This window comes from Syngnathus acus, chromosome 10 (assembly GCF_901709675.1).
Source record: "Syngnathus acus chromosome 10, fSynAcu1.2, whole genome shotgun sequence".
Taxonomy (NCBI): domain Eukaryota; kingdom Metazoa; phylum Chordata; class Actinopteri; order Syngnathiformes; family Syngnathidae; genus Syngnathus; species Syngnathus acus.
The window spans coordinates 18,686,600-18,699,528 of record NC_051095.1 but is presented as its reverse complement, the minus strand read 5'-3'; the positions used below and the strand labels follow the sequence as shown (position 1 = coordinate 18,699,528).

Here is a 12,929-nt window from a genome sequence, read left to right as displayed (position 1 = left end):
TTGATGGCAAACGATAATTGTAAAATACTGATTATAAACATCCAGGTGGGAAAAAGTGAAGTGCCTCTCTTTCCCGTAAATAGCACATTCAGCGGATGTTTGGACTTAGTTCTAAAACCTCAACTATCGTTGCCAATTGTCAATTTTGTATTGTTTGTCAGCCAGAGGCGTAGCCAAGCCGGGGCGAGCCGGGGCGGCGCCCCGGTTAGGACTCCCTGCGCCCCGGTTGAAAAAAAAAAAAAAAAAAAAAAAAAAAATTCTTAATTTTCATGCCGTTTTTTTCTTTCGGTCTTGCGCGAATGTGCTTGCGCTATTCTATGTGCGCGATGTTATCCATTCACCGTTTGCCTCCCGGACCCTGATGTTGTTTTAGCGATCAGCGAACGGCGTGGGTGATGTTCGATTTTTTTTCCTGTGGGCGTGCGCCCCTACTGGAAAAATTCCTGGCTACGCCTCTGTTGTCAGCAGTAGGTTAAGACGGTAAATGTCAACTGGTAGTGCCACTAAATAACTCGAAGTCTCTTTTTGATGACTTTTTCTATATTTGCCAAAATGCTGCTTTTTGTGAGATGAGTTGAACTAAATTCACAGCCACCGTACAGTATATTCAGATTGGCAATCGCAAGTCAAAGCAAAAATAAAAAAAATGACCGGAGGGTGCCTAAGTTCTGGAAGAAGAAAAAAGGAAAGGCTGGCGCTAGGACCCGCGGGATCCATCAATTCAACGAGTGGCGGGCGTGGCTATGGTGAAGAAGGCCGGCCGGCGGGCGAAGGAGGAAGAGTAGCGTTATCCTGTGTTCGTTCAGTCAGTGCATCAGGATTGTCGATCTGACTACACGCGCGACCGCGACGTCCTGACGGCGGCAAGGGCGATGTGACTGGCGGGCTTAGCCTATACCAGACCTCTTACTATTTCTACTAGCACTACGACAGCCTCTCGCCTTTGTTAAGATTGACGCCCGAGCTCGCCTCCCCACTGCCGCCAGTATGTCGGTATTAGCCCTCCAAGAGTACGAGTTCGAAAGGCAGTTCAACGAGGAGGAGGCCATCCGATGGATGCAGGAGAACTGGTAAGACCACGTTCAACTGTACCATGTTAAATGCGTCGAATCCAGCACCCAACGCTCAGTTCGGATCAAATATAATCTAACCGCGCTGGCGATTTATCCGCCTCACGTCTGAACCCGCAGTGGGATGTCCTTGAAATTTGTGTGATTTACCGCTCATCCTCCGCCCTTATCAACCTCTAGATAACAAGCACCATGATGATGCTAAGGTCATCATGCCATTTGATATGGAGCGAATTAATGAGTCCAAAATGTGCTACATTGAGATCATTTTGCAGCTTGATGGGACAAAATGCGGCTCATCTTGTAGCCTGGTGGTGCTGTGCAGAACAATTGAGTTTCCTCTGCATATTTTAATGGTAGGGTCCATTCGATATGTGGAGAAATGTTTTGATTGTATACCTCACATGTCTAATTTTATGTACATCCTCTCACAAAATACTTACAAAAGGCAGAGTTGAGCCAGCATTGTAGTGCCTTTCAGCCATCTGCTGTGTCCTTTGCTGACTTATTCAAGGCTCACTGCATGAACTTGCCATCAACATTAATCACATAACATCACATTTTCATTTCAAGTGAATGTATGAGGCCGCATGGGTCAGCAGCACGGGAGCCTGCCATCCCCTGGCACTAAGAAAGCACCAATCGGACGCCTCTTCTGATGTCTGCTGACAGAGCAGCAGCCAATCAGATCGCAGATCTGCTATGCAGGCTTCAGTCTTGTAGTATATGTCACCCACATGGTCTTTCTCGGCAAAGTGTGAGGTTCTTAATCTTAAACTATAGGGCAAAGGAGGCAGGGGGGCAACAAATGTTCATCAGCATAAACAACAAGGGCCCTGAAACCTTATCTACATAGCCAAACTAGTGCAACCAGTCACAAATGCTTATCAAGGAGGATTGTGTTTGGGCTTCTCCCAAAGCGGTTTAGTTTACCAAGGGAATGGACACAAGAAGCTACCCCAAAAAGTATCAAGCAAACATAATTAGCAAGCAGAGACTCTATTAAGTTCATTGTTCATTTATGTGTATTTTCTCATCTTGATAAGTTCACTCCACGCATACAGTTTACATAGCCCATAAATTGATGGGTAGACATCAGTTTACATAAGCAACCACAAGTTCATCAAGGCCAAGAAAGGACTATAAAAGTTCAAAGACAAAGTAGGTGTTTGATTGTCATTTACCAGATGAAGGTTGCTATTTAAATTACCATACACGCTTACTGTTTCCGTCTTAAAGCCAGAGTTGCACAAACTATATACAAAAAAAGACAAACGTATACAGTGTGCAGCAGTGTGTAACCATTAAAATAATACTTTTCAAACTTTTTTTTTTTCAATTTGTTTTTACTGTAGAAGTGCTTGTTTTGTGCCATTGCAGGGTTAAATTAGCGGAATAACCACACAATTGTGAAGATTTTGTTCTTGTTTTTTAGTCAGTACCTCTTTGGCAGCATTTTGCATAGTCATGTCAACGGTGGAAAGTTATTTGACAAAAACCCCCCACCTCATCACAAGGTTGTGATGAGGTGGTTTTTTTTTTGTCCGTCTTGCTCAACAAGTTGCCATCTCAAAGTCTCTCATTGCCAAGGTACTGAAAGTAGTACTTTACATTTGCGTCACAGTCAAGAGAGATGTGACTAGTGGCTCATTTGTGTGCTAAGGGGGCCACCTCCTCAAAATACAGCCAGGGTATAAACTGTGCTAAAAATATAGATTTGTGGGGCCTTTTGACAAAGGCACACATTATGAAGACGGCTGTTAACAGTTTTAAAAACTGTCTGACTAAAATTAGTCTATTTCGAGGGTGTGGTCTTGAAAATAATGCTGCAGTTTTTGAGGGTCTGAACCTTGGCGAAAATTTGAACCCGGCAGTAAGTCGGATTCGTTGCCAGTGATGGTTGGACTCCGCCAAGGCTGCCCTTTGTCACCGATTCTGTTCATAATTTTTATGGACAGAATTTCTAGGCGCAGCCGAGGCGTTGAGGGGGTCCGGTTTGGGGACCTCAGCATCGCGTCTCTGCTTTTTGCAGACGACGTGGTGCTGTTGGCTTCTTCAGGCCCGTGATCTCCAGCTCTCACTGGAGCGGTTCGCAGCCGAGTGTGAAGCGGTCGGGATGAGGGTCAGCCACTCCAAATCCGAGTCCATGGTCCTCGGTCGGAAAAGGGTGGAATGCCCTCTCCGGATTGGGGATGAGATCCTGCCCCAAGTGGAGGAGTTAAAGTATCTTGGAGTCTTGTTCACGAGTGAGGGGAGGATGGAGCGCGAGATCAACAGGCGGATCGGTGCAGCGTCTGCAGTAATGCGGACTCTGTACCGGTCTGTCGTGGTAAAGAGAGAGCTGAGCCAAAAGGCAAAGCGCTCAATTTACCGGTCGATTTACACTCCTACCCTCACCTATGGTCACGAGCTATGGGTCGTGACCGAAAGAACGAGATCCCGGATACAAGCGGCCGAAATGAGTTTTCTCCGCAGGATGTCTGGGCTCTCCCTTAGAGATAGGGTGAGAAGCTCGGTCATCCGGGAGAGACTCAGAGTAGAGTCGCTACTCTTCCACGTTGAGAGGAGCCAGATGAGGTGGCTCGGGCATCTCATCAGGAGGCCTCCTGGACGCCTCCCTGGGGAGGTGTTCTGGGCATGTCCCACCGGTAGGAGACCCCGGGGACGACCCAGGACGCGCTGGACAGACTATGTCTCTCAGCTGGCCTGGGAACGCCTTGGGATCCCCCGGGATGAGCTGGATGAAGTGGCTGGGGAGAGGGAAGTCTGGGAGTCCCTCCCAAAGCTGCTGCCCCCGCGACCTGACCCCGGATAAGCGGAAGAAGATGGATGGATGGAGCCAAGGTACCAACTTAATTCTAAAAATAATTTGTTGATTGTCAAGGATTTGGTATAATGTTTGGAATTGTTCTTCACTACGACTCCTGCATTATTATTCTAAGTATCACATTGGTATATGAGCAGGAGGAGTGAAGAACATTCAGAGAGACTTAATTACTGTAGCTTTCCCCAGTTGTTGATGAAAAGAAACGTAGTAAAATCTCGGCACATCTTTGCCTCTGACTCACCTGGATAGCATTGCGACACTAAATGACTCTGCCTCAAAGAATTTATCTTGAATTGTTGCTCAAACATGGTGAGTGACGGGTAATATTTCTTTCCAATGTCTGTCCACCGTCAGCACGGTCCTACACTTGGTTATTATTAAAGATATTTGTTAATTGTTACAGGCTTTTCTTGTGTAAGATTTTTTTAATTCAAATCATTGCTATATAAACATACAGTCTATAATCCCTAAAATGTTATGAAACACAGTGTCCCCGATGTGTTCAAGTCGTTCAACATGATCGGCCCAAATGAGATTGCTCACCTACTACCAACTTCTTTTTTTTTTAGTGGCCATGTTGACCAATTCATTTTGCTTTCTTAGATGCGTGATGTAATCAGGGCCGTGGGTGCTTTTACTAATTGGATTACATGCACATGGTTCCTGCTCCTACCAGTCACCTCTCAGTCTCTATTAATCATGCCACTGTATAATTATATTCAATGTGGTTCCTCTCCTCACTTGTCAAATTATCTCGCTCGTGCCTACATTCTAGGGCCTAACCGATATGAATTCTTGAGGCCGATGCCAGTATTTGAAAGAAAATAAAAGATTACTGATTAATCGAATGATTAATTCTAAGAATACACACCTAGCATCTTGTTTTTTCTGTCACTTCTACCTAACATATGAATTAGAAATACAACATACTTTGCCCTTCAGTATTTGTTTAATTTTTAAACCGAGAAAAATTTAAAGACAAATAAAAAAAAAATAAAAAAAACACCTGAAAAAAACATTACACCTTTGGGAATTATTTATACAATACCGTTCAGAAGTTTGGGGTCACCCAGACAACTTAGTGTTTTCCATGAAAACCAACATAATTGCACAAGGGTTTTCCAATCATCCATATTAGCCTTCTAGCTCAATTAGCAAACACAATGGACCGTTAGAACACTGAAGGGATGGTTGCTGGAAATGGGCCTTTATACACCTGTGCTGAAATTGCATTTAAAAAAAGACTTTTGCGGCTAGAATAGTCATTTACCACATTAACAGTGGACAGAGCGTATTCCTGATTGGGTTATCCTCATTGGAAAAAATAGCAATTTAATTTTAAAAATATCTATTTATAAATGAGTTTAGAAATGGCTCTGGTCTTGTACTTGCTGCAAATTTGGTTATTGTACAGGTGGAACAACTTCGATTTCATTTGTTTATTTAGGCAAACACATAAACAACACGCTTATTACAGATTCATTTCACATTTGTTTGACATAACTTGTCGAAAAGGGAAGCGGGAGGAAGTAATTGTGCTTATCTAGTCCCGTCCCGATTACAACCAAGGTTTCACTGCCAGATACACAATCTAAATTACTACAGTGCGACCTATATACCATGAAGAGAAAAGTCACAAAACCATTGATTTGACCAGTATCACATGATTTGAATAAAGCAGTAACAATTATTTTAGAAGTTAGAACAAAAAGTTGAAAACAGAAATTTGACCAGTATAACATAATCTGAATACAGCAATGTCTATATAAACTGGAGGTTTGACCAGAATAACATTTGATTTGAATACAGTAAAAGCAAATAGACATTTGACTAACAGTTCTATCAATTTGTTTTGAATACAGCCATGAAGTTGATTTGTTTTAACAGTTAGTCAATTTCAAGACTTTAAAACCTTAGCAATGCAACGACCGAATGAACAAACGATCGAAGTACGTATTGTCAGGCACACATGACAGAGTTGAGCTAAAATGGGAAACATGTTGAGTCACTGTTGATTTCACAAACATACCTTTTGGAATGCTCCGCTCCGTTCAGCCCACTATTGTAAACAAGTCTGGCTGGAGTTCTCACTGGTAGGTTACTGAGAAGACTTAGACAGTGCAATGAACCCATTCTGCACCACTCAAACACCATCCAGCTATTCAGAAACTAATAGATTAATCAGCCAAAATGTGACGATATTGCATATTTTGAAAAAAGCTATGATCGGCCGATTTAACTCATTGACTGCCTGCTATTTTCTGAGCAGCCAACCCGCTCGCTGCCAGCCGTTTTGGGGACATTTGACCTATGTTTCAAGACCGTAATTGGCAGGAGAACATAGGATGGTTTCACCAAAAACACAATTTTTTCAACTGAAAAGCTAAGAAAACAGCTTTTACCGTACTCCCAATTTGTACATCAGTACTGTTCATACTGGCATGAAAGTGACGGTTTGTTATCCAGTCTTGCGTTCCATGCATTGCAAATGTTGCATGTCTGATGTGATGACATCACAAAGATGTGTCAAACATTGCACAAATAATTCGACCATAGGTGGGGGAAAAAAAACAACACTGCATTATTTGGCTAGGCATTGTAGTGCATGTTGTTGCTGTCTGGAGTCATTCTCACTTCTTGAAAACCACTCCTTTTTAGGAAGTCCACCAACAAAATTAGCCAAACTGTTAATAACGCTGTTCCTTGATTTAGTTTAGAATGTTAATATTGACCAAATTTGGACACATTCTACCGGACAGCAACATCATGCTTATTGATTTGTAAATGGTGAACACACTCAAGTTGTTGTTATGCACAGAAAATGTTTTTGGGAACACGTTTTGCATCTGTACAAGGTGGCCCTGTAAAGTTGAGTGATTCTACTATTGATAGTTTCGGAATTTGATGATTTGGTTAGGGAAACACATTGATAATGCAGAATCCGAATGTGGACACCACGAGATGAAGAGACACAATCATGTTCTTTTATTATTGTTAGAATCTCTCACACAAAGGGGAAAAGGCCAAATGAAATACATTTATACGACTAAAATGCATCTACATGCTAATTAACAGTGCCAGAGTTTTAAAATATCACCTGTGCAAGAGGGGTTTACAGCAAGCCCAAAATCATTTACACTGGTTTTAAGGTCGCTATGTCTCGCCAAGTGTCCACTTTCTGGGGCAAGTGTCAAGCGGGATTATAAACCCGAACCCACTCAATATCTTGCCACTACTTCTGTTATTAGCACAGCGAGCCACGTTTCAAAACAGCATAGTCAGCAATGTGTTGCATTCACAATATCAAACACTATAGGAATTTTGAAGGAAATCTTGCGACCCAAAATACCCTCTGCATCTCTTCAATGCAATTCATTCAGGCAGGTTGGACCCCAGGCTGGGCCAGTTAGGGCTTGGTTCTGGCCCGCGGGCCGCCAATTGAGCACCAGTTCACTGAGAAGACTCTTGGCTCACTCTCTGTGCCTGAATCTTGTTTTCCCTTCATTCCTTTCATGCAACCTTTCCCCCCCCTCCTTCGTGCTTCCTCATTCCCTTTCTACTGATTTACTTTCCTCTTTTTCATGCCAACTTTCTTCCTTGTACCCTACCTTATTTTCAGACCATCCTTCCTTTCCACCTTCCCTTTTGACTTCCATCATTTAGTACTACCTATCGGCCTGCCTTATTTTCAAACCATTCGGTTTCTTCTAGTCTTCCTTTTATTCCCAATTTCCTTCTTCTCATTCCTTCCTCCCTTACTTGTTTGCCTCCTTTTTCTTTCCTACCCTTCATCAGTCATAGTTTTCTGATTCTTTGTCTTCTCTTTCTCCTCACTTTTCTTTCTTTCCTTGTTTCTTTTTCTTTCACTTTCTTCGTTTTGCTTTCAGTCTCAATTTTTTCCGTTTAATTGTTTATCTTCCATCCCACGCTCAACATTACTTTATTTCATTCACTTGTGTAATTAGAATGAATGAGAAAATAAAAAAAGACTGAGGTGATACTAAGTCTACAATCTAATCATAATCTTGGTGCCCGATGCCCAATATAAGAAGACTATGTATAAGCCGTGAAAGGAGAATGCAATGTCGATTGATCCCCACCGCACCCTACCCTACTGTTCTGAGGTGCATTGAGAAGGAATGATGTCATCCTGCAGTCTGGCCTTGGCGTTACTGCTGAGCAAAGGCCTCTGTTTTCTTGTGTCATCTGAAGGACAGGAATTAACACATCTCTCACGTCTGAATTTACATGAAGTATTTTGTTGTTTACTTTTTAGTCCTTGTTTTCTGTACCTTCTTACCCTTAGTTTACATTGGCTTTCAGCAGAGCAGTGCCAGCCCCCGCTTATCTTGAACAGAGAAAGGCTGCAGCTGCGAGGCATTTGAGCCGAAACAGCACCATTGATAAGATTCCGGGGGCAGTCGGAACAATGTACTTAAATCACGTCAGCCGCATAGAAAGCGTTTGTAGTTGTCACTCCAGTTTTGTTTGCTAAACAGGACAGTGATGAAGTGAGCATTTTGGCCATGCTCTGCCCCATTGTTGCTTGGCCTGTCCTGGCCTCCATTGCCTTTCCATTAAATCAGGCACCAATCAATTGGACTGTCTTCTGAAAAGTGGTTTTCTATGTGTTGAATAAATATGTACAATATTCTAGCTTATTGAGATGCACATGGACTATGTTGTTGACCACTGTTGTAATATGCATTTATGTTGTTGTTTGCCTTGTGCAGGAAGAAGTCCTTCCTTTTTTCCGCCCTCTACGCCGCCTGCATCCTCGGCGGCCGACATCTCATGAAGCAACGCGAGAAGTTTGAGTTGAGGAAGCCCCTGGTGCTCTGGTCCCTCACACTCGCCGTTTTCAGGTGGGATAAAGAAATCTGTGACATTTGTAAACATAGATTTCAAGTGGTGCAGGGTTCCAGGAATGTACAGGAATCTCAATCTTATTGTAATTCACTGGGCTATGATTGAATGCTTCCTCTTCTACGTGGCTTATGTCAGACTCATCAGTTGCAGTTCCAATTATTCCACAGGCCTAGAGCGCCCTCATGCGGTTTAGTGTGAAAATAACATGTGAAATGATATGTGTTAATAATTTCACAAATAAGTCGCTCCTGAGTACAAGTCGCACCCCCGGCCAAACTATGAAAAAAACTGCGACTTATAGTCCGGAAAATACGGTACTTCAAAATCAGTGCAGTCGATTGCAGTGTCCGCTAAACAGCAATGTTCTTGTTCTAAGTTTATTTGAAATATTTTTATTTAACCAAAGCTACATCCCAAGGTTTTGGGCATCAACAATGGTTGTGTGTTGTTTTCCAAATGTTTTAAGGTTTTTGCTCACAGTTAGAAAAAGAAGAAAAGTATTTACAACACAAAAAATTGGGGTCTATGACCAAAGCGTTGGACAGAATGTAGCGTAGAATCGAAGCGCGTTCTATCGAGTTTTAGGTGTAACATAAGAATTGCACAAATATAATATTGCACGTAAATATAACAGGACTTATGATCCTGAAACAGCTTGTCATGTCAAACACATTTTATTACCCATAATATGGCAAATGGCTTGCAAATTAGTTTACTTTTAAAATGTGTCGTAACGTCCACTAACTACCCAGGCTATACGTCATACAAAAATGTTAGTCGCTGAGTCATGTGTATTGTGAATGTGTGAAAAGCAAAGAGCGAATAGGCAAGGGTTCAATGTATACCCATTTTGTCACTTGATAATGAGGCTCAAGGCTTGTCAAGGCAGAATTTGCTTCCGACGGCTAAACGGGCAATATTAGAACAATTTCAGTTTCTTACCAGGCGCACAATGGGCTCTGTGTCGCAGCTAAAAAAGCTCTGAGCCCACCGCAGACCGCGTTAGCCAGCCACAACTGATAAGGTAGCCAGGAAGAACTCCCGGCCGCGTTGCCCGGCCGACCAGGCAAGAAGCTCTCTGCCCGCTAGCATTTGCCGTCGCTGCCAGACCTCTCTGTCATTACCGGCCGCTGTCCATCCAGCCAAAGCAGGAGATGCAGTGTCGTATCTCTGCTGAAAAACAGTTGCATTCCGAATATAAACGTCCACAGCCGTAAATGAGTTAGGTTTCATATTTGTGGTTTACTATCAATTCTCAATTAGGACACCTTGGTGTGAATACAGCCTTTAGTTTGTAGCTATTGCACTAATGTATGCTAGATGTTGTTGACTAAAGAACCAGTAAAAGCAATCCGATCCAATGTTGTATAATGTCATGCAGCACTGAATATTTACAAGCAAACAAAAACGCTTTGTGTGTCAAACGACTCTGTTCAATGATTGGTTTTCTTTGTTTTCCATGCAGTATATTTGGCGCTGTCCGCACTGGAAGTTACATGACATACATCCTCATGACCAAAGGGCTCAAACAGTCAGTTTGCGACCAGAGCTTTTACAATGGGCCCGTCAGCAAATTCTGGGCCTACGCATTTGTGCTAAGCAAAGCACCAGAATTGGGTAAGTAGTTCAGGTTCACACTGCAGGCAAATCTGACCCTGTTCGGATTTTATTTTGCCTATATGTGACGTGTATCTGGACTCTTTTGTACCCCTTGTTGTGCGCTACGCCCCCCCCCCCCCCCGAGCACACACACACAACGCAAGAGCTCGGTGAACGTATGTGCTTGTCGGACCCTTCTTTGGACTGGATGCCATTAACGAGCTTACTGTTTTTGTCCGTGTGCAGGTGACACACTGTTCATTGTGCTAAGGAAGCAGAAGCTGATCTTCTTGCACTGGTACCACCACATCACTGTGCTACTGTACTCTTGGTATTCGTACAAAGACATGGTAGCCGGCGGGGGCTGGTTCATGACCATGAACTACCTAGTGCACGCCGTCATGTACTCTTACTATGCACTGCGGGCGGCCGGCTTCAAGGTGTCGCGCAACTTTGCCATGTTCATCACGCTGACGCAGATCACTCAGATGCTGATGGGCTGCATGGTCAACTACTTGGTGTACTCCTGGATGCAGCAGGGCCACGAGTGCCCATCGCACATGCATAACATCGTGTGGTCATCGCTCATGTACCTCAGCTACTTTGTGCTCTTTGTGCAGTTCTTCTGGGGGGCTTACATGGGAAAGACCAAAACAGCCACTGCTATAAAAAAGACTGAGTAGAAAAAGCAAAAAAAACCAAAAGGAAGAAGATGAGGACTGATGGCGGGATGATAGGTGGACCACCGTGATGAAGCCATTGCAAACTGGTGTTAAAAAACAACAAAAGTTCCTCATAGTCTTAAATCAGATGATCACAAAAATCTGCTACAAACTTGTGTTTACTTGACTTTTTAAACATTACTACAGTACATATGAAGAATTGTTTGTCTCGTCTGTCTCTGTGTGTGTGTTCTGTTATTTTATGTTATGTCTATCCAAATAAAAGTTGTCAATTTTCACCCTTTTCTCAAGTATTTGCCACATTTTCTCAGACAGTAGTTTAGTCATTTGCGCATTGAAAAATTCAGATATCAGGACACGAAAATAGACATTCCAGTACTTCCAAAATGATCTGTGCGTCTGGGGCAGTGTGGTTTTGGTTTGTATGTCTCCTTTACAATCCTGCGGGTCTGGGTTTGAAACTGTAAATATTGATGGATAAAAAAAATATTTATGGCTGGTTTGTTGGGAACGTGTTTTGCTTTTAGAAAGGAAAGGGAACAATCGTTAAAGGGCCAATGTATAAATGGTGTCTGCTGTGCTCATGTGCTTTTGCACTGTAATGATGTTCAAAAAAACATGCAATACTTACACAGTGCTTGTAATCTTTTTTTTGTCCTAAAAGCACAACTATTAATCAAAAGAAAAATTACCATGTTGAATTCTAGACAGTTTAAATCCATACTGTTTGACTCATGCAAATGCAAATAAAATGTATTTTTAATTGTATGAAGTTTCCTCTGAAAGTTGCTGTATAAAAGTTAGAAAATCAGAAGGCCTATTTTGTTAATTAAAAACTATTCTCTGCATTTCATCATTTTTTTAAATTCTGTGTACAATAATTTTTTCATTATTCAACCCTCGTTTTAAACCTTATTTTAAAACCCTAACCCTAATTTGAAATCCTACTTTGAAACCCCAATCCTAGTTTGAAACCCTAATTTGAAACCCTAACCTGAGTTTGAAACCCTAATTTGAAACCCTAATTTAAACCCCTAACCCTAATTTGAAACCCTATTTCAAACCGTTAACCCTAATTTGAAACCCTACTTAGAAATCCTGACTCAATTTTTAAACAATTTTTAAAACTCTAACCCTAGTTTAAAACCATACTTTGAAACCCTAACCCTAATTTGAAACCCCACTTCAAAAGCCTAACCCTAATTTGAAGCCCTCCTTAGAAATCCTGACTCCTTTTTGAAACAATTTTTGAAACTCTAACCCTAGTTTAAAACCATACTTAAAAGCCCTAACCCTAATTTGAAACCATACTTCAAAACCCTAATTTGAAGCCCTCCTTAGAAATCCTGACTCATTTTTGAAACCATTCTTTGAAACCCTAACCCTAGTTTGAAACACGGACCCGAGTTTGAAACCCCAACCCGATGTAGAAACCCTGAAGATGTCAGTGGCAGTAATAAAGGTTGTCAGTAAAGAAAATTAACAAATGCTAGCAGAAGATATAGTGAAACTAAGGATGCTGAGTAAGGTGTGGATACCAAGAAAGATGATCATTAAATCAATATGCTAATTATTTCAGGTCTTTGGCGTCATCTTGTGGCGTTTTAGTGACCTGGCAAATGAGATTTTTGCGATACAAGCCATTGCTGGGCCATTTTTGTCTCGAGTTGTGTGCATAGATTTGAGTAACAAGCGGTTCTTTAGAATAAAATATTTGATTCTTGTAGTTAATAGTGTTCAGTGCATCATATATATTTTTAGTACCACATAGGACCACTGCATGTACGTATATTTAAAAAAAGAAATGACAGCAGTTCTTTATTACTGAGTCGAAAATGTAATAAAATTGCTGATAGGTGAGTACTAATTGGTATTTTTACG

General features: G+C 41.9%; 1 protein-coding gene across 1 annotated transcript; it reads left to right on the top strand.

The window, feature by feature from the left end:
• The first annotated feature begins 753 nt into the window (after positions 1-753).
• Positions 754-11,724, top strand: elovl6 (ELOVL fatty acid elongase 6). The gene is made up of 4 exons (XM_037261775.1): positions 754-1,070; positions 8,631-8,762; positions 10,232-10,383; positions 10,612-11,724. The coding sequence occupies exons 1-4, from the start codon at positions 988-990 to the stop codon at positions 11,046-11,048; spliced, it is 804 nt and encodes a 267-aa protein (XP_037117670.1). The 5' UTR covers positions 754-987; the 3' UTR covers positions 11,049-11,724.
• The last annotated feature ends 1,205 nt before the right edge of the window (positions 11,725-12,929 follow it).

Bases quoted from the DNA above. Each gene is read 5' to 3' on its own strand.
- elovl6 (XM_037261775.1), top strand. From the start codon at position 988: ATGTCGGTATTAGCCCTCCAAGAGTACGAGTTCGAAAGGCAGTTCAAC. The intron at 1,071-8,630 runs GTAAGACCACGT...TGCCTTGTGCAG, and splicing joins CGATGGATGCAGGAGAACTG to GAAGAAGTCCTTCCTTTTTT. The intron at 10,384-10,611 runs GTAAGTAGTTCA...GTCCGTGTGCAG, and splicing joins AAGCAAAGCACCAGAATTGG to GTGACACACTGTTCATTGTG.